Source organism: Cryptomeria japonica, chromosome 3 (genome assembly GCF_030272615.1).
Source record: "Cryptomeria japonica chromosome 3, Sugi_1.0, whole genome shotgun sequence".
Lineage (NCBI taxonomy): Eukaryota > Viridiplantae > Streptophyta > Pinopsida > Cupressales > Cupressaceae > Cryptomeria > Cryptomeria japonica.
Genome location: NC_081407.1, coordinates 700,394,441 through 700,420,636, shown reverse-complemented (window position 1 = coordinate 700,420,636; position 26,196 = coordinate 700,394,441). Strand labels below are relative to the sequence as shown.

Sequence of the window (26,196 nt, the reverse complement as noted above, 5' to 3'; positions counted from 1 at the left end):
TCAAAGGAAAGCATGCAAGACATCGGGTTCACCAAAATGTAATGGTGGGTGAAAAATGTGTGAATGAGAGATGAAGAGGAAAACTACCCTTTCCCTCCAAGGAGAGATGAGAGTTCAACTACGGATTTCCCTTCAAACACTTTTCACCTAATTACATTGGAAGAGGAGAGGAAAATTCACTAGATTCAACCTCCAAAGAAGAAGATAGAATTCTAAATGAAATGGGAATGATAAGTTGATCCCCTCTTCCTATTTGAAATGGAAAGGAATTGATTGAATTATGTAGTGCAAAAGTGACAAAGAACTGATTATAACTTGATATCAGAGTATGGGATGAAGTTGTGCACCTAGATCTGGTAGTAATATGTCGAGATGAAGTCGCCCTGTGAATTTGAGGAAAATTTATCCAGATCGTGGCGGGAATGTACACGGTCCTCCGAAAAATCCGTGAAACGAAAAGGGTTTTCCCACCTCTACAAATGGAGCCCGAATACGAAAGCACAACTGCACACCTGCAACCTACACATAGAAAAGAGAGGAAAAGGGGTTGGGATTGGGGGTTTGCCTTCAGGTCAAACCCTAGTTTTGGAATTAACCAATTAATGAAACAAAGTGCTTGCAAGTAAATGTAAATGAAAGACTATAATGTAAATCACCTCAAGGGAGGTTGTGATAGCAATGTTGATAGAAATGCTTGTGTGGAATTGAATGTTCGAATCAATCTCCTCTTCAATGGTTGAATCCTTGACTTGAATGCAACACCTAGACTTGAAGGGAGACTTGAGAATGCTCAATGCTGGAAAAGAATGCTTGAATGCTTGATCTCATATAAAATTCCCACTCATCCAACTTATCCAGCTTCTTGAACCTCTCCAAATGAGATGGAAAATGCAACTTAAATATATGTCAATTAGGGTTAATGAAATTGATTTTTGTCATAGGCCAACATCGGGGAAGTTTCCAACTCACTGCACAACCTACAATGCATGTTTAGGGACAGGGGCACCACATCCCTATCCTGGGAGGACAAGGGCACCATGCCCTTGTCCTAGGGGGGAAAGGGGTGCCACATCCCTATCCTACCCCTTTCTCTAGGGCATAGTGCAGACAAGGTGGTGCAGAGGCCAAGGGAGAAGAAGATTCTGAGGGTTGAGTAGTCTCTAGCCTCCGATCAGGTTAGGGGATTTGATCTCATGTACGTGAGGACCCTAATACGGTCAAAAATTGCTAGGGTCACAATTTTATAACACTACACAAACATTATTTTCAAATATTTGATATACCTCAGTTGTTAGATCGTTTCTTTAGGAACCTCACTTTGATACCAATAGTTGAACACTTGTGAATGTTGAGAGGGAGGTGTGAATTAACATATATTATATAGTAAAACTAAATAATTCATTTACATTCATTCCAATTATCGTATGTACAAAAGTAAAAACATGAAAAAAAGATCAATCACATATGGACACCAAGATTCTATGTGGAAAACCCAATGTGGGAAAAAATACAATAAGAACTATCTCGCTATATGAAAACTGATTACAAAGTGTTAGGCTCTAGGCCAAGGAAGCACACTACTCCTGATCAGGACTTCCAGGATAAGGCACACAACCTTAGGGAAAGATGCATTGGACTTGCAAAACATTGAAGATCACTTCTTCATGGAAAGATACAATATATCTCATTACAAAGATTAATTATTGTTGAATTGAGTAGAAGCATATTCTCTAAAATGTTGATTACAATTCACTATTATAAACATTTAAAATTGACTTCATTATTTCTCATTTAAAATTGAACACCTTCACCATAAACTATTCTTGACTTCTTATTACAACTCATACATATTACAACTCATACAATCATCCAAAAGAACTTATCCTTTCGATATCATCCACACAAGATACATCTACTAGGATGGCCTAACTAGATTTTATGTGTAGAGTAAAATAGTTGGTCCCAAATTCTTTCTCCAAAGAAAGACAAAAGGGAAATAAGGGATGTCAAGCATCACACAATATTAATGCACATTCCTATTACTCTCGAATCATCACCTACAACTTTGCATGTTATCACACAAACTAGAAATGCTTAAGACAAGTCGAGTAGATAAAACTCGTAATGCAACCTAGTCAAACATACTCAAATTGCAATGGAGACCTCCAAAATAATTATGGATGCACAACATAGAATCACTTGACACTAACAATACTATATTAGAGAATCAAAACACTAGAAACGTCAGAAAATGGAGGAAAGCAAAGTATTCTGGCAAAGAGGTACATTGTTACTATAGAACCAACACTCAGACAAACCCCAAATTAGTTGTGGATAAAATGAGAACATGAAACCTTGAATATAACATTCTTTTACATTTACCAACATCATACTACAAATGTGAGAAAAGATGAATCAATGCAACACAATGTGGACTATAATATTGAACCTTATCTAATAGATTGTTTATTGAAACGATTACACTTAACTAAAATCTATTGCAAACATCTAAATACATCCTCAATGATCCAAAATAGCCATGAGATGACCAAATATATCATCTATAGTCATTATCATCAACCATCATACAACAATATGAGAAGACACCTGATATAGTACCACTAGTCACATACTTCCAGACCTTGGTTAACATCAATGACAAAACAATATCATATTTGCAAGATGATTATGGTATTGGAAAAAGGCTTTAGGGTCAAAGGAAGCTTGCAAAGGCTTAGAGATATTTATGGATTTAATAGGACGAATCTGCATCACATAAGAATTAATCTATTTAAGCATGATACTATACAATGATTTGAAAATAGGAGTGAAATTACAACATGTAAAGATTGATGCTAAAGAGGCTACAATTGGTGTTGCAACATTCACTTGAGAATAAAAATGTTTAGAAGAATTATTATTGATCTTTAATTAAATTCTTACTTTTCTTTAGAAATTTTTAAAAATATTGATAAGCATCCTCATTCTTATCAATTAGAGCTAATGATGAAGAGGATTCAAATTGACTCACAGAAGAAGATAATTATGAAGTGTTGTGCATAATTGTGTCAAAGATGCATAATCAGAAAATAAAATCTTATAACTAATATCCTTTTGAAAATTATTAATGAAAATTATTTAGACATCACCATCAAGCACAAGATAAGAAATTTGCGAATGTAAATGTTTATATCTACCAATAAAATCAATCACTTTTTCTTTAACTCCTTATTTACAATAGATCAAATTAGTTAAAGTAATTTAATGACAAATATTGTTTTGAAAATATTGCACAAATACATTAGACAATTTATAAAAAGAATAAATTGAATGAGGAGTCAAGGAGAAAAACCATTGCAAGGTTCTTTATCTCAACGTATGGGTGAATATTTTTTTCATGAGTCTATGATCATGTGAGAAGTCACTACACAAAGTTTGAAATGTTTTTACATGAGTTTAAGGGTCAATTTTTCCAATGTATGTCTTTAAATGGGGAATATCCATGCATTGTGGCATAGAGTATGAATGATGTCATCAAAAAGTGAGCTAGCAATATGACATGTAGGAATATTTAATTTGGATTGGTTTATAGTATCTTTAATGGATGAATTGGAGTTGGATATTTTGGAGAGTGATGGAGATGTAACAATTATGATAGGTAGGTGGAACATTGTGATGAGTGGGTAAAGGAGAGGGCTGTTAAAAAAATGGAAGGCCAGTGGAAGGAGGTATGTAAGAGTATTTATTCATAAGATTTCCCCCATGACTAGAACATGTGTGGCATTAACATTTTCTATAGAGGTAGACATGATGGAAGATGTATATGTAGGCACATTAGGTGAAGATGTGGACATAGCAATGAAAGAATCAACTTGATTTGTAGGATTTGAGAAATGAAGCACTTTGGCACAATATTTTAGTGGCATAATATTAGTATCCACAATATGAGAAATTTCACGCAACACATTCACACCGTGTTCATTACTTTGAATCAATCTCCTCAAAAACTAAATCAAGGGGACTACCTCTCCACCTAGGTGTTCTTGACTCATACATTATTGAAACATTCCCAATTTCTTGTGAAGTCCCCCCAATTGTTCAATAGTCACTTGATTAATAGAGTTATCCACGTCATGAGAATCATGAGGGAAATGGTTCTGCACAATGTTAGGTATGTCTTGTGTAGGAATAGAGGATTCACCCAAGTTCCCATGGCATAGGTTAGTAAACAACACTCATTAAACACATTATGTGTTTATTTGGAACTACAATAATTAAAGATCCACAAGCTAATGAACTTGAAATATATCTTACCTTGTTCAATCAATTGCCTTGATTTCTATTTGACTTCATTAGCCTCTAAAATACTTTTTAATAGTAAAATTATATATTTAGAAATAGAAATAAACAAAAATTTAATATTGCATTAATGAACCTATCAGATTGATACTCATCCATAAAGTGTCCAAAATAAGTCTAAAATATGATTCAGTTTTTTTCTCCAAATTTGATAAGAGTAAGTACTATATTACAAACATCCTTAGTAGTTTCTAAACTATTGTGATTAATTCATATCAACCAATACTTTTAATACACATTACATAATGTAATAGGAAATCCATGTTAATTAATTTTAACATTTCAAATTAACATGGAAATATTCCTTTTCATGTGAGAATCTCTTCAAGTGAATTTATAAGTGTGAGAAATAATGTGGACAAGTTATAAAAGGTTGGTATAACCTTATATTGGAATGAATAATAGGACAAAAATGCGAGTATTCCTATTCTAAATCTAAGAGTACTGAATATAGAGAATGAAGGTGGAATCAAACATAATAAGTATTGAATTCAAAATAGAATATTTTACCTTCTTTTTGAATGGATGTGCTCCTTTCGTAAAATGGGCTTTGTTAGAGTGAGCCTTATTCATAGGTGGTCCACTTGGATGAATTGTACTAGGAGGTGGAATGGTTTTTTTTTTGGTTGGCCCCCCCTTTTGTGATTTTATCTTGTTGGTTGTTTCTCTAAGGGGTGATTGCTTTCATTTGAGACTTGACTTTGAATTTTGGGGTCTTATTTTATTTGCAACTTTTTAGGAATTATTTTAATGGTTTGACTAGCATGTGTTTGTTATCTTCTTGTGGGTTGTAGGATAGGATCTTTAGTTTATCCTCCTATATATGTTTGTTCTAGGTTGAGTTCTTAGTGGGCTTGTTTTGGGAAATGGGAATGCCTTCTTGTAATATTGTATATGTTGATTATAGTTATATATAAATTTTAACCTTGTATGTAAAGTTTTATAAATTTTAATAATTTTTGTTGTAATTTTGATTATATTTTATGAATTAAAAAAAATGATACAAATTGGTTAGTATGGGTTTCAGATGGAATAAAAAATGGTGAAAGTGGTGAGGCTATATTTGTCATTAAGATGTGGTCAATTTTTATATCTGAATTCTCCCTTCTTTGAAATTTTGTTGCAATTAGAAGAAGTAATATTTTTTATTAAGGGTAAAGCAATGATTGAAAGGGACCTAAAACCTTATTTACAAGGAGCTATCATAAAGATACTCACAACCAACCAATAGCCCACATCTAGCAAAAAGAAGGAACATGCCACCAACAAAGACACAAGTATAAACCCAAAAATAGAATAGATAAATAAACAAACACCACTTATGGAGGTTTTTGTGGGCCTCAACAAGATCATCCTCCAATTGGTTTATATTTTGATACCTATTGTTCATCTCCTACAAAAAAAAATTAGCCTACTCAGCAAACTTCTTTAAGTTGCCCTATGTACAAGAACACGGTCCCTTCTCGGTCACCACTTGATTACCCTTATCAAATCTCTCCAAATCCACATAAGCATTATCAGAGGATTTAGAAGCCTAAAGCTTCTACCTCTTGTCAACAAGACGTTGGTTATCAAAGAAATTAAATATAAATTTGGTGGGATGACATTGGTCATAATATGCCCCAGTCATTAAGGTTTTAATTTTTTGATTGCCTAATGGTTTGGATTTAGACTAAAATTAATAGGTTAAGATCAATTAAGATTAGTTTTGATAGTTCAATGCTTAAGTGGAATGTTGATTTTGGTTTTTAATGATTGAGTGTAATAATACAATCTTATACTTGAAACTAATAACATGAAATAAATGTAAATATATGATCCCTATTTAAAACTGAAAAGTGCATTAGAACATTAATATGAAAAAAATAGAGAGAATAATCAATAAAATATAGAATTTTTAACTTTATTTTTGAATGGGATTGATCCTTGATGTGGTTACTCATAGGATATTTTAATAATTGTATAGTTCATACCTATCAAGATCAAGAGATCATCCATAATTTGATAAATATATGTTGATTTAGATTTATATATATTTCTTATTGAGGATGTGAATGGTTTATAATTAAAGATGTATGAAAATGGATGGTCAAGATGCATTAGCTTCCAATGCAAGTTATCTTCGAGGGGAAGACTAGAAATGAATGACTAACATCAATTAAGATGAGTTTATTAAAAAAAATATTATAGTTTAGTTTAGCTTTATATATATGTGAATGGTGTGGATTTAGATATATAGTGTGGGAATGAATGGTGTAGATGTAAAAAGATTTTATTTTTAAAAATAGTGTGACATTTCTAATACGTATACATAATTTAATCAATAATTATTTTTAGTATTATTAAAATAAAAAATTGTTAATAGAGTAATAAATTAATTTTATATTATTTTGAATATTAAATTAAAAAAAATTATGTAATTAATTTTTTTCAAAATATTTATTTATTTATAGAAAATATTATAAAAGTATTTATCTTTTAAACTATTTAATTTGATATGTTTAACTATTTTTCTTTATATTTAAAATATGGAACAATTTTTTAATAACATACATTTGAAAGAAGTTATTTTTTTCTAAATTATTTTTGTATGTATTTGACCATTTCTTTTATTTGCAGATTATGGAACAAGAGTTGAAATTGCTTAGGCAACAAATTGATCTCTTAAAAAGTACTAACAGGTATGAAAATACCTTCATGCTATATTTTTGTATTTTTATATATGCATATTTTTTGTTATAATTTTAGAATGATGATCCCATATTAAGATTCATCTTTATTGGCCAAAATTTTAAATAGTGTTATAGATACTATTATGCCAACATAATACATTTTTAAGAATAAAATTGCATGCATATGAAAAAAATTCAACTTAACAACAAATGAAAACATTTAAAAGATCATAAAAGTGTGCTCCTAAATTATTGAACATGGATATTTTAGTGTGTTATATTTATTCAAGAAGTTTTTTGGCATAATAATCAAAATAAATTATTTTTATCTTATTTTAATTATTATTTGACCAATAAACATGAAGCGCCATGAATCCAATGATGCCACTAACTTTTAAAAATTTTTTTTAAATTATAATAAAATTAATTATTTATCATTTTATCATAATAATTATCTACAAAAGTAATTGCTCATAACTTTCCACTTTCAATTAAGTATATCATTAAGTATATCGTGAAGATAAAAAAAATTATGTACCTAGAGATTAACATAATTGACATTTAGACACACCAAAAACATTTTTATATAATTAATACCATCATTTTTTTATTGTTGTAAAAAAAAATCATGCAAAAATATTTTATTATCTTATAATTTAAACTTAAATGAACTAAATTTAATGCAAAATATCAAAAAAATATATATATTTCTTAGATGATTGTTATCTCGATAAACCATATTTATTAAATTTATAAGAAAAAATATTCCTCTAAATAGATTTTTATGGTAAAATTCAGCTATAGATACTCTTTTCTCTTATAATAAGTATTCAAAACATATTTTCTAAATGTATAATGATAGGTGGTCATAATAAAACATGATGTTGCCAACTAAAAGTATCTATTGTTTTCTTTAGTTTTTTTCATTTTTGAAAGTCATTTCTTTTTAAACTCAAAAGAAAATTCATTTATTTATTTATTTTTTTGTGTTTGAATATATCATACAACTCTTTATGTTTTTTTTGTTTTTTTGTTTTTTTGATCGGTAAGAGGCCGAGGTCAAGAATTTTATTAATCATTTTTACAAGTTTACTTTACTCCACTCGTGCGGGCGCCGGTAGGAAAGAGTGGAGGCGAGAAAACCTCCGGCCTTGTCCGGGACCGTAGCCCAGATAATCTCTACATCTTATACAAGTAGTCACAGATTCTAATCTTACATCAGCACCCCGGGCTAGGGTGAGCAAGTGGGAGGATGTTTCTCTCCCTTACAAGCCCTTGATTACAATTTTCATTTGTCATTGAAAACCTTGAACCATGGCTTTGGATTTGAGTTGTGATTGCTTATAGTTCCTGATCTTTGATTAAAGATGGCTTTGCTCCATCTGCATGGTTAGTATTCAATAACTTGCCCAGATTATTAGTAACATTTAATACAAGAGAATTTTATCTATCAAGCTAGGGAGCTCCCTTAGCCAATTATCCTACAAGACCTGTCATTACAGAACATATACCAAGGGATATAGATAGAACATTATAAACGGTGAGGTTAGAGATCCTTTCGAATTGTCTCTAAGTGCTTAACCTCATTTTTCTACGTTATAAGTCAATATATCTTTCATAAGCCAAGATTGTAGATAAAGTCCCCCCATTTGAGGTTTGGCCATCCAAAGTTATGAATCATCTGTCTACCATCTCTTGTTTATGTGCTCGAATACTATCCCTATTGATGAATGAATTCCAAGATACAATAAGAATACCTGCTTGAGAACACCTTGTTAAGATGTAGAAACTCAAGGAGTTAGTCTCAAAAAACTTAGAGGCATAGTATAAATTCGATGATAAATACCCTTCGGAGATGGAGATAGATTAGTATTAATAGATGAGGCAGGTTCCTTAATATTTTTGCAAAGAGAGCGTAGGGAGCTGCAATTCTTCAAAGATTTTAAAACGAGAACTAAAGTGAGATAATATAGGATCAGCCCCCTACCTATAGAGATTAAGCTAGAGAATGCTTAGAGAAAGAGCTAAGTATGAGAGAGTACTAATGAAATAAACATCTGAGACTATTAGCTAAAAAGGCTGAGAAAGAGGCCGATAAAAACATATGGGACTCTAAATGGATGCAAGATTGGAAAAAATTCTAAAAAATAAAAGAAAAAGCTGAAGAGGAAAAAAGAAATATATATATATATATGTGTGTGTGTATATATATATATATAGATATGTATATATGTATATATGTATATATATATGTATATATGTATATATATATGTATATATGTATATATATATATATGTATATATATATATATATATACATATATACATATATATATACATATATACATATATATATATTTACTTATATATATATATATATCTATATAAGTGGATATGAATATGTATATATTTATATAAATATATATAAGAGTAAATGTAAATATAGATTTTATGAATAGCCTAAAATGCGGCCATGAAAGATCTTGAGAGCCTAGACTGAACAAACACAAGGAAAGGAAAGAAGCTTAGCAGAGACCCTATTAAACAGAGCCTCGGGGGTAAGTTAAAGCGACCCAGCGTCATTATACCCTATTATTACTGAAGATCAAAAAATAAGATTGAGAGGGGGATGAGGAAAGAAATATACAACTAAGACTGTATATTTTAGACACTAAGAGAAGGGCAGGAACAAGGAGAAAATAAATGAACATATATTTTCCTAACTACATGTAAATATAGTTATATAGAAGAATGTCTATAAAAAATCATGAAAGATAAAAGAAAATAGATATATATATATATATATATATATAGAACCAAAAATGCACTCATGAAGGGCCTAGGTAGCTTGATGGTGACTGACCGATCATACATAGAGGAAAATGTAGCAGAGCATAAATGCTTTAACAAAATCTTAAAGCTAAGTTGAAACTTCCCAAAGTAATTAAACATGAGACGTTTCAAAAAGATCGTAGCTGTAAGAAAATATTCTTAAATGCAGGTGCCTGGTTATTTACTTATCAAAGGTAGCTAAGCCCCTCAAGAAAAGATAGCACTACTATTCATAATAGGTAAAGGACAACTAAAAGAGAAATGAAAGACCTAAGTAAGTAAGCCCCGTCTGAGAGTGCTGGAAAAAACTCAGAAGAAACAGAGATTGAAAGATCCACAATTTGCATTTATATAATCATATATACAAATATCTATATATTAATTATGGATATATGGTTGCATTTCTACATATGTTCAAAATATATGAGTCCCATGAACAGCAAAGAGGCAATACCGCCTCAAGTCCATTGGAAAAAGTTTGATAAATCATTTATGAGGCATTCCTATCCAAGAGAAAAATAAGCTAGTAAATATATCACATAAAAGTATTCTGATACTGCTGAAAACTAAAAAAGGTTTTCTTCTGACAACAAAATAGAAACCTCGAAGTTTGCCACCCCGTAGGGACTTCAACCTTTCTTGCTTGGCCTGTGGGGGGGGAGGGAATTGGTGCTCGCTGGTGAAGCTACTAAAGGACCATCAGGGGAACGAGGGAGAGGCACATGATCAGGGATAACTATAATATTCTTCGCCTCTAGATAGTTCATGAGCCATTTCTCTCATGGGGGTTTCTTAACTTGGAGAAACCAAGAGAGAAATAGGAGATTTCTGCTTCTAACAGGACGAAGAACTTTGAAGGCCACAGGGTCATCAATTACCAGAATGGGGGAGCGAGGAATTGGGTTATTCTTCCTAATAAGGATGTCATAATCCCGGGGTTTGGGAGCTGTGAGTTCCTCATCTATATTGACCATCACCCATTCTAATTCACCGAGGATGTCTTTGATGAAAACCTTCTTGCATAATTTCACCACAATGTCCCTGTCCTTCTCAAAATGCATTGCAAGGGCTAAAAACATTGCTGCAATGTTCGAATTTGCTCTGGTTCAGTCCTCATTCATAATGAATTCCCTCCCTAGAAATTTCATTACCGCTCCAGAGATCAAAGGGTTCTGTTGGGCAAGAATGCCTCTTAGCCTCTCGTCCTTGATCTTGCCAACAAAGGCCATCTGGCGTTTCAACCCCAAAAGCATGAGAGTAGTATCCATTGTAGCTTAGCAGAAAAATGACAGAGAAGGCCAACTTAGTATTCTAAAATAGGACTCACACTCTTAAAGCTACATAATGAACAACTACTTAATGAGTTGATGAAATGCGTTGAGTGCAATCTTCAAGGATCAAGATCATTATTACCACCACTTTAAGCCATTAGGCAAAGGGTACCTCAACTGTCACATCACTGAGGGAACATCAACTCGACTATGCAAAAGAGCTGTCAAGAAGATTTGATCGAGAAAGGGAGCTGACGTGTGATGTCTGACAATTATATCTCATACGCCAGTTGTAGCTCGCCAAATATAGGGGATCGAAAGATGAAAAATATAGCAGCAGATAGCTAGCTAAGCTTTAGTCCTAGAGGAAGGCCGTATCTACGTTAATAATATTAGCTATATACTCATGACGCATATATTTAAATGCTAGATATGATAGCATGTTTATATACCTAAGCTTATTAATGTCTGGTTTTGCCTCCTTCTAGTCCTAAAGCTTATCCAAATAGAGCAACGAGAGGGAGAAAATGAGGCCTGCTAAAATGCCCATATAAATGCTTAATATATATAAAAGTGTATATGTGAATGAAACTATATATATATAAATATAATAAGTGAGAGAAGAAGAAGAAAAAAAAAAAAACTGAATATATATAAGTGAGAATGAGTAGGTATATATGTATAAAAGTGAAGTATCTACATGAGTATCTAAAACCTATCTGGAAGAGGATGAAAGGAGAGAGGAGGTAAATCTTGAAAAATAAATAAAAGATTGTATATTAAAAAATGACTCTAAGAATATATAAATATAAATAGAACAAATAAATGAGGATTTAAGCAAATAATCGCGCATGAAAGGGGAAATATTTAAATAAGAAAATGACTCTCAATATCTGGAAGTGAGAATACAAGGTTCTAAACCTACCGAGATATATATGAATATATATCTATATTTATATAAATATGTATATATGAATAAATATATATATATGAATATATATCTATATTTATATAAATATATATATATATATATATGAATAAATATATATATATATATATGAATATATATGTATATAAGAAAATATAAATATATATATATATATATATAAGAGAGAATGAAAAAATAAAATTGAGTAAATATCTATATGAGAAAGGGAGATCAAGTCTAATATAGATATTTATATTAGAGAAAGTTTGAGACCGAAAAATATATCCTTATATATATGTGTGTGTGTGTGTGTGTGTGTGTGTGTGTGTGTGTGTGTGTGTGTATGTGTGTGTGTGTGTGTGTGTGTGTGTGTGTGTGTGTGTGTGTGTGTGTGTGTGTGTGTGTGTGTGTGTGTGTGTGTGTGTGTGTGTGTGTGTGTGTGTGTGTGTGTGTGTGTTTATAAATGTATATATAAGATTAATAATTATTTGACAAGAGAGTAATAATATGAGCATCGGGGATGGGAGAGCTACTCTGTCCCAGATAGTTCTAAAAAGGGTTCTGGATTGCAGAAGTGAGAGATTTTGTTTGAATATATAGATATACACATAAATGTATATATATATGCCGATAGTGTGGCTGAATACAAGGATGGATGGCTGACTCAAGGTGGATATAAATGAAAAATACCATGTTATAATATAGAAATGTTATCAGAGGGGCCACTCTGTGATCTCGAGGGTGGGAGGACTAAATGGGTGAAAAGGAGAGATGAGTGTAATTAAGATGAAAATCAAGGGATTAAGCCTAGCTCCCTGAGTTAAAGTATGGGAGAAAAAGAATATGGGAAAACTTTAAATGCAAATTTGTCTGAATGTCAATGCAACACTGCAGGGTTCAGGGAAAGGTTTGACTATGGGGGCTTATACGAGGGTCTAAGCAAGAGACACATAAGGGAAGGAAGACTAGAAGATGAACACTGGGCCATGAAAAAAGGAGGGGCTAGCCTTAGGTTGGCATAGAAAGGAGCTTAATGCCATCAGCTCCCATGTTGGCAAGCTCATCCGCTCTTTTATTGCCTTCCCTATAAATATGATTGATTGTATATCTATCAAAACCTTTGCATAAGTCCAGAGATTTTGACAGCAGGGTATTAAGTTTCCAGTTAGGCATGCTCCCTTTCCTTAAGGCAATGACAATTATAGCCGAGTCTCCTTCAATTTCTAAGAATTTAACTTCAAGTTTCCTACACAAGAGCAAACCTTCCACTAGGGCCATCAGTTCTACCCAATTGTTGGTGTTGATGCCAACCGGAGAAGCCAAGGTTGCTATTTCTTTGCCTTCCCAGTTATGAATAATGCATCCTATCCCGACTTGCCCTAGATTGCCCCGGGATGCCCTGTCAAAGTTTAGCTTCACCCACCCTTCACCTGGGGGCTGCCAACTGCATGCCGACCTTGATTGAAGGCTAGCAGTAGGGCCAACTCCTACAAAGGGAGGGAAGGATAAGCCCTCCCAACTTTTTTTCATCTTTTCATCCCAATAAGATATAGAGGCATTTTTTAATGAGCCTGAGGAAAGTTTGTTGTTCATGAGCTCAGTGACAGTTGACTCTATCTTATTAATGATTCTGAGGACCCCTAGCTTTTCATTCTTAAAGAGATGTCTATTTCTCTCCTTCCATAGTTCCCACATTATGGATGATGCGAGAGCTATCCATAAACCTTCAAAGAGACAACCCCACCTGAGGAGAGGCCAAGCCTTGAGCATACCTAAGATGGTGTGGGGGAAGGCTACAAACCATTCAATTTTATTGGTGAACCATATCCAGCATTGGTGAGCAAAGGGGCGGTTAAGGAGGATATGATTGGTATCCTCCTCATCTGCCTCACACAGAGGACATCTGCTAGGGCCCTCATATCCCATTCACCTAAATTTGTCTGCAGTTAGGAGCTTGTTTTGAATCGCAAGCCAAGAGAAGATTCCTGCCTTGGGCAGACAGTTTCTATCCCAGTAGAGATTCAAAGGGAGCTCTATCTTAGGTCTTAAAAATGCTTTGGAGATGTGAGAATACCCATCCCTAGAGTTGTATTCCCCTCTTAAGGAGCCCTCCCATACGAGCTTGTCCTCATTATGACTTAAGACAAAGTTCCTAGAATTGAGAATTGACATAAGTTTATGCTTGTCCTTCTCCGGGATGGCTTCATCTTCCCTTTCGATTCACTAGCAACCAGCCCCTTCATTTGAAGGGGAGAGATAATTATTTAACAAGGGTCCTCTATGTGTTTCAAGAAGGGCCCGAGTGGCCCCAAAGTCATGGAGGTTTTCAATGGCTTTATACCCACCCCAAGAATCAGACTAGAAAAGGGCTTTATCCCTAGACCCCAGGTTCCAGGTTAGCCTGTCAAAGATAATCTTCCTGCAATCGAGCATAAAATTCCACAGGTAGGATCCTCTGGGAGGGTTGGTCTCTTTGAAGATTTGGATTGGATCTTCTCCATTAAGGTATTTGTGGTTTAGTAATCTCACCCATTTGAGGTGAGGAGTTCTGAACAATCTCCAAACCATCTTGGCACCCAAGGCTCTACGTTGATCCCATAGGTTTTTGATGCCAACACCACCATCTTCTTTAGGTGTGCAAATCTTGTCCCAAGAAATAAGTGAGATTTTGTGGCTGCTATTAGCACCTCACCAAAACAAGGTCCTGAGATGCTTGTTGAGCTCAGCAAGTTTGGAAGAAGACAAATGTTGGCAGGAGAGCTGGTAAATGGGCATAGCTAATAAGACCGATCTAACCAAAGTTTCCCTACCAGTCGAAGAGAGCCATTTCCCTTCCAAGTGCTAATCCTAGACTTGATTTTGTCCACCAAGTTGTCCCATAAATTTGAGGATCTCCTGCCCTTGTCAAGGGGAATACCTAGATATTTGCAAGGAAGGGTTCCTTGACTAATTTCCAGGACATTGCAAATTTCATTTCCTAAATAGGGGTCTATGTTGAACAAAAAAACTACAGATTTAGCTAGATTTACCTCTTGACCCGAGACTAACATGTAGGAATTGAGGATGCCTTTGAAGGCCCGAGCTTCCCCCACGCAACCTTGCCCAAAAAGCATTGTGTCATCAACAAATTGTTGGTGGGTGAAGGGGGGGAGGCCACTAGTGATGGGGATTCCTTGGATCCTCCCCTCCTCTGGCAATGGAGATGGATCTGCCTAGGGCTTCAGCCATGATGATGAAGAGGAAGGGGGACATAGGATCACCTTGCCTGAGCCCTCTCAAGCTGCTAAAGAAACCTTCAAGAGAACCATTAACCAGAACCAAGAATTTAGGGGTGGATATGCTTTCAAAGATAAGGTTGATCCAAGTTTTGGAAAAGCCAAAGGCCTCCATGCATTTGCATAGGAAGTGCCAATAAACTTTGTCATATGCTTTACTTATGTCCAATTTGATTAGCATGCTTGGGGTTTTGTTGAGCTGAACCAAATGAATGGCCTCTTGGGCAATAATAACCCCATCATAGATTGATCTATCTGCTACGAAGCCAGTTTGTTCTTTGCTAATAATTAAGGGGAGGAGATTCTGGAGTCTAGCTGCTAAGGTTTTAGTTAAGAGTTTATATAGAGTGTTGCAGAGAGCAATTGGTCTGAATTCATTAAAGCTATCTGGGTCCTCTTTTTTTGGAATGAGGGCGAGGAAGGTATTGTTGACCTCTTTGAGAATCTTACCATAATTCCTCACACCCTCTAAGGCATCCATGATTTTTGTCCCCATAAAACCCCAGCACTTTTGGAAAAAGCTAGTGGGGAAGCCATCTGGGCCCGGAGCCTTATCCAGATTCATCTTGAAGAGGACATATTTGACCTCCTCCACTAAGAATTTCTTTAATAGGACTTGGTTGTGGTCATCGGTAATGAGTTTTGGGAGATTCTTAATAATATTGAGTTGGCCCCTAAGGTTGGAACCTTCAAGATTGTTTAAGATTTTCTCAAAGAACCTGACTGCCTCAGAGGCAACCTCATCTGGTTCAGATAGGATGGATCCCTGGCAGTTCATGATCTTAGAAATTCGGTTGACCCCTCTCCTTTTCTTGGTATTATTGTGGAAGAACTTGGTATTCCGGTCCCCATCACTCAGCCAAGTCTCCCTAGATTTTTGTTTCCAGAAGATCTCTTCGTAAGATAGTATCTTCTCATACTTAGAGAGTAGGTCCTTTTCCTTAAGGAAGAGATGTTCATCCATCCCCTTCTCAAGTACCTCAATGTTAACCTTATTAAGATCATTCTCTATTAGGGTTTTTTTGTCAAAGATGTTACCAAAATTGGTCCTATTCCACTCTAAGAGATTCCTTTTTATAAGCTTTAACTTACTAGCAACAATAAACATCTTCGAGCCTGAGAAAACAGAGCTACTCCACCAATTCTCAATTAAGTTTAGAACGTTGTCATCTCTAAACCACATGCTCTCAAATTTGAAGGGGCACTTTTTAGGGTCGTGGTCAGATAATAAGTTTAATTGGAGTGGGAAATGGTCAGATCTTGATAAAGGGAGAGACTCTGCCTTCAGGGAGTAATTCAGCTCCGAGAGCCCCCCATAGATAAAGAACCTATCGAGTTTCTTAGCAATGTTATAGAAACTAGATCTTCTATTGTTCTAAGTGAAGGCATTCACTACCATCTGGATTTCCAACAGGAAATTCCTATTGATCCAAAGGTTGAAATCTACAGCTGATGGAGGGAGCTTGCTACTTCCTCCTCTCTTGTATGATACCTTGGTGATGGCATTGAAATCTCCGCCAATGATGCTTAGTTCATTCGGGAAACTTCTTAGGAAGGACTCAAGTTCCATCCATACCTTAACCTTATCCCTATTCTGGATAGGGCCATAAACGTTGATCAGTTTGAATCTAAGGTTATTTTTATAGCTTACTACTTCTCCTCCTATCCAATTTTGCTTAATTTCTAAAGGAGTAAATGAGAGGGATCTAGAATCCCAAATGATAGCTAAACCCCTTGAGGCGCCTATGGCAGGGGAGTGTTTTAGTTGTCTAGCACCTAGTTTTTGCTCAAAGAGGGAAATCTCAGAGGAGTTCATTTTTGTTTCTTGGATTAACATTAAGTCTAGTTTAGAATTAGAGATGCAATGCTTTAACATGCATTGTTTGTTAGGGGCATTCAAACCCCTAACATTCCATGTTATGATTTTCATGGCTTTGTGGGGAGGAACTTCCCCTCCCCTGCATTAAAAAGAGTAGATATTTTAGACTGACCTCTTGCTTCTCCATCCTTTAATCTTAGTTTAGCGAGGGATCTCCTACCTCTTCTCTTACTAATTCTAGCACAATCAGGAGAGTCTTTGCTTTTATCAGAGCAGAGAATGCCTAGGGTATTAGGATTATGATTTTCCAATTTATTTGATGCTATAAAGAGTTCAACTATTTCTAAGTCGACTCTGGTGATATCTACTAGATTTTTGACAAGAGATCCCTTTGTCTTTCCAATTCCTCATCATCATAGATTTCATCAACCAATTCATCCATAAGGTCATTTACTACTTCTTCCCCTACAAACTTGGCAATGATGTTAACTTCCCTAGCCACCCGATCACTCTTAGATTCTACAATTGTATCAGGAACATCTATCAAAGATGGAGGATGAACTCCTACCTCCATAGGGGCCTTAATCCGTAAGGCTTGAGAGATTGGTTGATCCTACTGAGGAGCCATTTCTAGGTCCTAGAGAGGATTATTTGTCTCCTCTGATGGCCCTGGGGAGGTTAGATCCAAAAAAGGGGTGGCCTCAAGGGACTCTCTCTATCTAGTAGGATAAGAGAGCAAGATGGTGGCATAATTGTCATACCGGGTTGCACTTTTCGAGGGAGCCACTCACTGATTTCTCCCTCCTCCAAGTCTCGGTCCCTGAGAGAAGAGTCAACTATAGGGGGGTAATAGAAGGTAGTGGTTGGAAAGGAGAGCACAAGGTCTTAACGGGGGATCTTTGAGGACACAGATCCATGGTAGGATGATTAGTCCTAATATTATTAAAGCCCTCAAGGGTGAAACCCCCTCCTTCCACAAATCTGATTGGAATGATTCTAGACTTGGGAAATGATTCAGGGAAAGAATTTTTAAAGGGGATCTTCCTTGGCATATTAACTTCGAAAGGACCATTATAGAAGGGTAATTCAAGGGTTAGACATAGATTATCACATTTTAGTGTTATGGGCTCTATAGTTTTAATGTTAATATCCATGTTAACAATTAGAAGTTGGTTAAAGAAGCTTAGGGCTGATTTTTTAACTTCTACAAATTTACCTATTTTGTTCCCTATAATTCTTAAAAAATCATTGTTTCGTAATTCTATAGGAAATTTTTCCAGTGAAATAGCTCTATTAACCATGCATGAATTTAATTGAGATGGGTGAAAGAGGGGTTGCCATCCCCAACAATCAAACCCTATGCCCTTGAATGTTGAAAGGCCCCCGTTTAGCAAGGAGTTTCTTCAATTTTGATTACCGCATTCAATAGCTAATAAATGATCAGGAAGGATGTCAATTTTTACCTGGTTATTAAGAGAAGACACCACCCAATTAGCAATTTGTTCAGATGAAATCCCTCAGCCTTTCCACCATGCAAAAATCATTCTATTGTTGCAGTGCATTTGATACCTAACCTGAGTTTGGGTATCAATTTCAATGACCAGCCCGTTGGGAATAGCTTTTGATGATTTGCCCAAGGATTTTCAAGGAAAGAGAAGGGAAGCTGAGGGACTGTTTGATCGGTTAGGTTTTACAGAACCCTCCTTCTGACCAAGGTTGGGATTTTGCGTGAGGCTATTTGATTGCCCTACTGCCTTATTATTTATGCGCCTTACCACATGCTAGTTTCTATCCCAGCCCTTGAACGGAGGAGGGGGAGCCCTAACCATATCAACCAGAGAGTACTTTGTTTTTGCAAAGAAGGCTTCTTGCTCAAGGGTTCGAGATTTTACCCTGCTAAGTTCCTCTGACCCAATGTGATTAGCCACAATAGCAAACCGAATTTCATAACCTCTGTGAATACCACATAGTGGAAAAGGATGCTCGCAAAGAAATGGCAATGCCTTGCATCTGCTTTTCGCATGCAGAGCCATGTTTTATTTCATCAACAACTCTTTATGTTATTCATATTGTATACATTTTTTGTAAAATCACGTGTAACAACAAAATTGTTTTAACTACTTGAATAAATTCTAATTAATCATAAATGACAACTAGAAATTTTTCATTAATTTATGCAACATTAAGAATAAAAAGGGATTTGATAAGTCTTTCCTCAAGAATATTAAAATAATTCTATTTTATTTTTAATTCTAAAAGTATGTGATAAGATTATCAATTTAATTAAACTACAAAAAAATTGAAACTACCTTGCAGGTCCAATGAATTAAGCCTTAAAAATTGTACCATGAATTTGATATTAATTTAATCATTAAGATATTATCCTCTAAAGTTATGTGTCCTACTATTAAATATAACATAGAAATAACCTAGAAAATAATTAGCTCTCTATATTGCTCCATTTGAAGAACCAAGGTAAAATTGATGAAACAATTTATTTTTTAACAAGGAACAAACCCTAATGATACGATACTAACTTGTCATATTTGCGCTATAATGTGCACCAAAGTGTTGCAATGAATACTACAACAAGAATGATATAACACAATTAACCTCACCATTCAATATACAAGATAACCCCAATGAGAGACTAACAATTATGGCACAATTCAACAATGATGAACCAAAGAGAGAGAAGAAACAACATCTAAAAGATGATCAATGTAATGCCCCGCCAGGAAACCCCGAAGGGATTAAGCCAAACACAAGAATAAGGTGCAATAATTTTATTTTTTTTTAACGTTACACCACATTAAGATACAACAAGATAACAAAGATTCAGATTACATAGCGGAAGACATCAACTCACACCTAAAGAGTTTCCCAACGAGATTACTTAAATTTCACAATTCACTTAACTCACACAATTAATCCAATAAGCTACTAATCTAACAACGAGATAATTCTTAATCAGGATAATTTCTTTCACAAGATGGAAATATAAATCACAACAAGGATTCATGCATTAAGATCTAATCATAAACTTCATTCAAGCCTTTCATTTAAAACTACAAGCCATACATTTAATATTCTAACACACTAGAATTCCATCATAAACATAAGAGGTCTATTCAGCATACTTAATTTCCTAACCACAACTGAATAGATTCCATTACTCTAAGTTCATTCTTTCATATTCCAACTTATTTCATTTTAAAAGACGATTACCTACATGCATCTACGATAAATCTCATCTAAACCACTTATGCATTCGATCAACATGGCATTCAAGAAAGGACTGAATATAAGCATTTAAAGTTAATTCCATTTATTCACTTAACCATTCTAACATAAGCTAATCATACATGATAAAGCTGAATAAAGGAAACATAAGAGAATACATCACATAACACCATAATGATCTCGGAGTTCACCCCTAAAGGGCTACATCTCCGGGTCTGCTCAACTGCAAGACCCCTCTGATAAATAATAAGGTTAAGAGTACAAGAGGTTACACCATTACAATCCGGCCATCAAGGCGAAACATAAACAATATACAAGCGACTGCATCGGTCAATTAATACATAAATGATCCTTAAAGAGAACAGGATCCAGCTGAACATAATCAAAGCTAAAAACATAAGTCCAGAAGAGCATCCACAAAACTGAGCCATCACCTCCCAAGGTCTAACATGAAACCGATACTCACAAGGGCAGAGACAAAAAGGATGACCCACAAGGTACTCCTAATAGGACAAAACGACAACACACTAGCGAACGTAGGGACAAGTGTCATCACACAACCTGGTATGGTTACCATGGCAAGTCTTCATAGGTCCCAGCCCCATACATTGGGTTACCCTAGCAACCTAATCCGAGCTTCCGGCCCATCCAAGCCTCATGTGGACCCACACATCCTCTCGTGAAGACAAGGATGATGGTTTGCCATTTCAGGCCTTCTCACAGCATGTCGAGTCTATGATAGCACTCGTCCCATGTGTGAGGCACATTTATCTTACTTAGAGATTACATTCTAATCTACTTAGGTTATCACTTATTAGACTCACTTTCGACGGGTTACCCAGTAGCCACTTTGGGCGCGGCCCCCAATCGAAAGCCACTTTCCCATACGACACTAGACCAAACTCAAACAAACTCAAAACCCAAGGAATACACATGGTCAGACGAACGGAGTTCAAGAAGAGAGAAACAACCATCTGGTTAAACACGACTCAAAGATGATCACTTAGTAACGGTACTCTGACTAGAGACCTGACCAACAACGGTCAACCACAAATCAACATTCGACTCACACAAAGAGGATATGATCAACAACGACACTACCACAATACAACAGTCAACTCGGAATCGAGGACTGAAATAGGTACCCCAAATCAACCCATACGACAGGGACCTATCAAACAAAGCACTCTTGCCATATCATAATTTAAAAGGGAATACAGAAATTAAACTCGCAAAGGCAACATTCAATAGATACAATCTTTCTCCAAATTAATCTAGACATTAAATGTCGATCAAGTTTTCTACAAGATCTAAATCAGATTACAGTTATCTATCTCATCTAGGAATAGGTTGTTCTTGGTTTTCTAACTCTTGAAGGTTAAAAGCATCGAACAGACATATAAAGCCATAAAGAGTTTTTAAACCAAATTCATATTAATAAAACTCAGACAACCATTAATCTATTAAACAAGGTATTTAATCTCCAACAAAACATCATTAACATACTGGTTCAAAACCAACGTCTACAGTTTCATATTTTCACGCCCAGATGCATTATACGGATCACGGAAATATAATTATAAAAAGAGCGTCTAAAAGAAGATAATCATTTCCAAAAGCATATCGTTTAAATTCAAATACCCAACGATAAATATTTCACTTACTTCTCAATTACCCAAATGATATGTTCTACGATAATATTTAACATCATCAATTAGTAATTACATCGTATTTCAACGATTTTCCAATAACATATTATTCTCTATTTTGTTTTTAAACAATACTACCTTAATTAGCCAAATGCTCTAATCAACTAGAAGGTAAGATCTAGATTTATTAATCCAAGATCAATAAGAATATAAACAACAATATTCAATTGCGAAATAACAGTTTTAGAACTTAATCAGAAAGAGAGCATAAGTCATGAAATGAGATTGAATAATTAATTCACCTATAAACTCCATTATAAAATAAATCAATATCCAATTAACATTTATCAAGATTAATGCTACCTTAATCATAATTAAGAAACTAAATAAAACTTATCATTGAAAATAACTTTCATTAAAATGATATTAATATCATATGCATTTTTTTTTAGTACTAAAAAAAAATACATTAAAAAAAAAAACCATTTAAAAAACTATGTTCTTTTCTTTTTAAAAAAAATGCATTTTAAAACAAGAGGCGAGGGCGGGGCCCACCTCCCAACTGGGAAGGTTGGGCGCCCAAGCCCTAGCCATAGGCGGAGAGAGCTCGCGGGCGGCGCCACGGTGGTGCCCGCAGGTCCCGCGGCACCCTGCGGCCACCGCGGTCCCTGCGGCCACCATCGTGGGCCACGGCCGCTACGGACTGCAAGCAAAGGTAATGGGGTGAGCAGGGGAGGGGAGGAGGAGCGGGTGGAGCTCCGCTCCCCGCCCTCCAACCCCAAACAACAGTTTCGTTTTTATTAAAAAAAACTCGCCCAGTTCGATAATAACAAAAACGTTTTTCTTTTTTTTTTTCTTTTTAACCACAGTTCATTTTATTTTGTTAAAACCAGAATAACAATGAATTGGTTCGAAATTCCATATTTCGATTCACAGACAAGAAATCCATTTTCCTAAACTTGGAGATATGGGTTTTAAAACATTTCCTCTTAGAACAGCAAACCCCATAAGAATTAAGAAAAACACAGTCTCCTAAGGAGACTTACAATAAAAATTCCAGAATGGTAGGGTTTCACAACCCCCAAATCATTCTCCAACGAAGATTTTTAATGGATTAAAAAGAGCCATTTGAACACAATGAATCAGCTATGCTAGCAAGAACACCAGACATAGGCAAAGATCTTAACCCACAAATCCAAGATTAAAACTAAAATTCCATTTCAAAAGAATGGAAATACACATATATTTTTTTAAAAACCAAATGGATAAACAGATCCTACCTGATCTCGCATTCCTGGCAAGATTTGCCGAAGAACCCCAATCTCCAGCTCCCAAATCCTCCTTCTCCCTCCAAAACCCCCAAATTTCATCTCCAAAATCTTTTCCAACCAAAAAATTTCCAAAATTATCCATTTTCCCATTTTCCCCAAATTTTGGGTTATATGGAAGAGTTGACCCAAAATTCCATTTTTGGAATTAAAATTCTTATTTACAAATAATTCTCAAAATTAATCCTTTTCTAACTATACAACAAATTAAACTTGCCTTTCAATTCAAAATCAGTCACTTAATCGAACTTACTCCCAATTTAAAACGAGCAATCCAATATCCACGAAAATCGCATAACGACATATCCAATTACTTTAGTCCATTTACCTCTAATGTACAAATACATATTTAATCAAAATAATTACTAAGGACTAATAATCAATTTAACCATGCACACCAAGCACGCAAACCGAGAAGGTCAACCAAACAGACGACTCGCAAACCCAAACACAAAGGGAACACCGACGACGACTGACGATGCTCACTTGAGCACAACGAAGGTCAACTAGGGTCTTACGACCACCTAATCCAACTCTAAGGATTAAAGAGGTACACTCAAACCTGCACATCCAGGTGAAGATGAACCTCGCACTCATGCGGCGTTGTACCTGAAATTTCCTGCAACCAAGAGTCATACATGCATACATATATAAAATTTAATGAAAGTGTTAGCCCGATATTAATACCACGAAATAGGAACACTGAATAACTTGCATACAACTAGTGTGAAAACCGCATCAACAGCTATGCGTTAAATCAACATCTGACTATAACATTATATTAAGATACACTAACCAAGATTAAACCAAGATTAGAGATTGATTAGGGTAGGGGTACTACATTCTCCCCCCCCCTAGGTTCCGACTTACTCCTGGAAGTCATAAGGCTAGATGAAGAACATGTCGTACGCATCAGCCCTGAAACTCATTCAACAAAGGTCAAATTGCACATAGAAATCTTTCCATAAATAAATGAAATATTATTGCAAAATCCTTTACAAACGCCATTATCCATTGGCAAGATACATCTAAATCCATACATTCCTTAAAAATATTCTAGGAATTATCCACAATCATAGCAAAAAAACAAGAATTTTCTTCCTTTCATTACACCAAATTAAAGCATTACAAAGAGGTAAACAACAATTACCATAATCATCTACCAAAAATGACCAGAAAACATGCCATCATGATCAATTTCCTTTACCAATCCATCTTAATCATAAAATTTATAACATAGAACTAGCTTAAAATATCAATTTCTACAGCCAGATTATCTTTCATGAAATAAGAGCAACAAAATTAACTCAATTGATTACACTTGCCAGGCATAAGAAAACCTTTCCAATGACTATGTCCCATAACATAGTGACAAGCTAACACAATTTACTCCATGATACAAATAATAACCATCCACATAACTGGAATGCATAATTTAAAAGGCCACATGTGAGCATGTCTAATGCTCGGTCAAAGATAACATGCATGATCAGCATCTCTATGCCTGATCTCAGAACAACAATATGATCATAAATATCCAATATCTCACTCAAAGGCTCGATGGTGCTAGGCACACCATAGCGGTGCTACCTTCCATACAAGACCTTTGTGAATATCCCTTGTTGAGCAAGGTGGTTAGCCTCCAAGAGATAGTCACCACACAAAGGTAGGTAGTGGATACTAGCTGCAACACAGCCTCACATACCCCCATCCTCACGGTTCCCTATATCAACTTCCTCGCACACACTCTACCAAATCCGTATCATACGTCCTTGGAGAGGAATTTCACATCTCGACACAAGACCAGCATCCGAAAACAATAAGGATAAACCAGTTTAGCCACCAAAGTACAGATGAATAAAGATAAATAATCATCAATCCCAACAGTAAGGCAAGAAAATAATCCAGAATTTCAACACCAAATCAAAAGTGCAAAAGATCACAAGATCGTGGCTAAACCTTCAAAGTCAAAGTAAAAATAAATTGCTGATCCCCAAAGAAATAATAAGAATATCACAACTGCACATTACATCACTGTGTGACTAACATCTAGCCACCAATGAGGAAGGAAGGAACAACTGACTAGCTATTGCAGTAGCTCATCATGTGGTGCGACATAGTCACACTACCCACATGGCATGGCGGTGTGCACCTCGACATCACCCCGCATCACATCATCACGTGGCATGGCAATACCCCAAGTGGAGAAAACACACAATGGACGTATCCCGCATGGTAGTGTACCTCGCAGAAAAAGCACGCGCAAGTCACATCTCGCATAGCGACGTATCTAGAAGGATACTCGCCGTAAGTCAGAGGTATACATGACTAGGGTCCACCCACATGCCCACCAACACATACTAACTGGCAGCACATGTGAATAAACCTACCTTTCGTGAAGACAAGGCAAAGGATCCTCCAAATCACACCATCACTATACACAAAAATCACCATCCATCTGCTCAAATAAGGGAGAGGAATAGGCTATCACATATAAACCTATAACTAGTTTCATCAAAGGGAAAGTATTGAGTACACCTTGATACAGTTTAGTAGTACAACTATATCATTCCTCGAAGTAGAGAAGCTAAAGTCGCTTCGCGCCGACATTACTCGTACGCCAATCCATACTATTCAAGGAACGGTTACTTCGAATACTACCCCTTAACATACTGAGTTACCCACAACCCGAGGTTTGGTTCTCAGCAGGGAAACAAATAAGCAACATCACATAAACAGTATGGTTTCCCATACTCATAAACAACATATCCTCCATGGTTGATTACTTCACCAACCCATGGGCACATATAATAAGCACTG

General features: G+C 35.4%; 1 protein-coding gene across 1 annotated transcript in view; it reads left to right on the top strand.

Annotated features, from left to right (window-relative positions):
* LOC131066959 (agamous-like MADS-box protein AGL11) overlaps positions 1-26,196 on the top strand; it is a 219,519-nt gene that overhangs the window by 156,627 nt on the left and 36,696 nt on the right. The window contains exon 3 of the mRNA XM_058001863.2: positions 6,979-7,040. Within this exon, the coding sequence (XP_057857846.2) occupies positions 6,979-7,040 (62 nt within the window). The remainder of the gene's footprint in view (positions 1-6,978; positions 7,041-26,196) is intronic.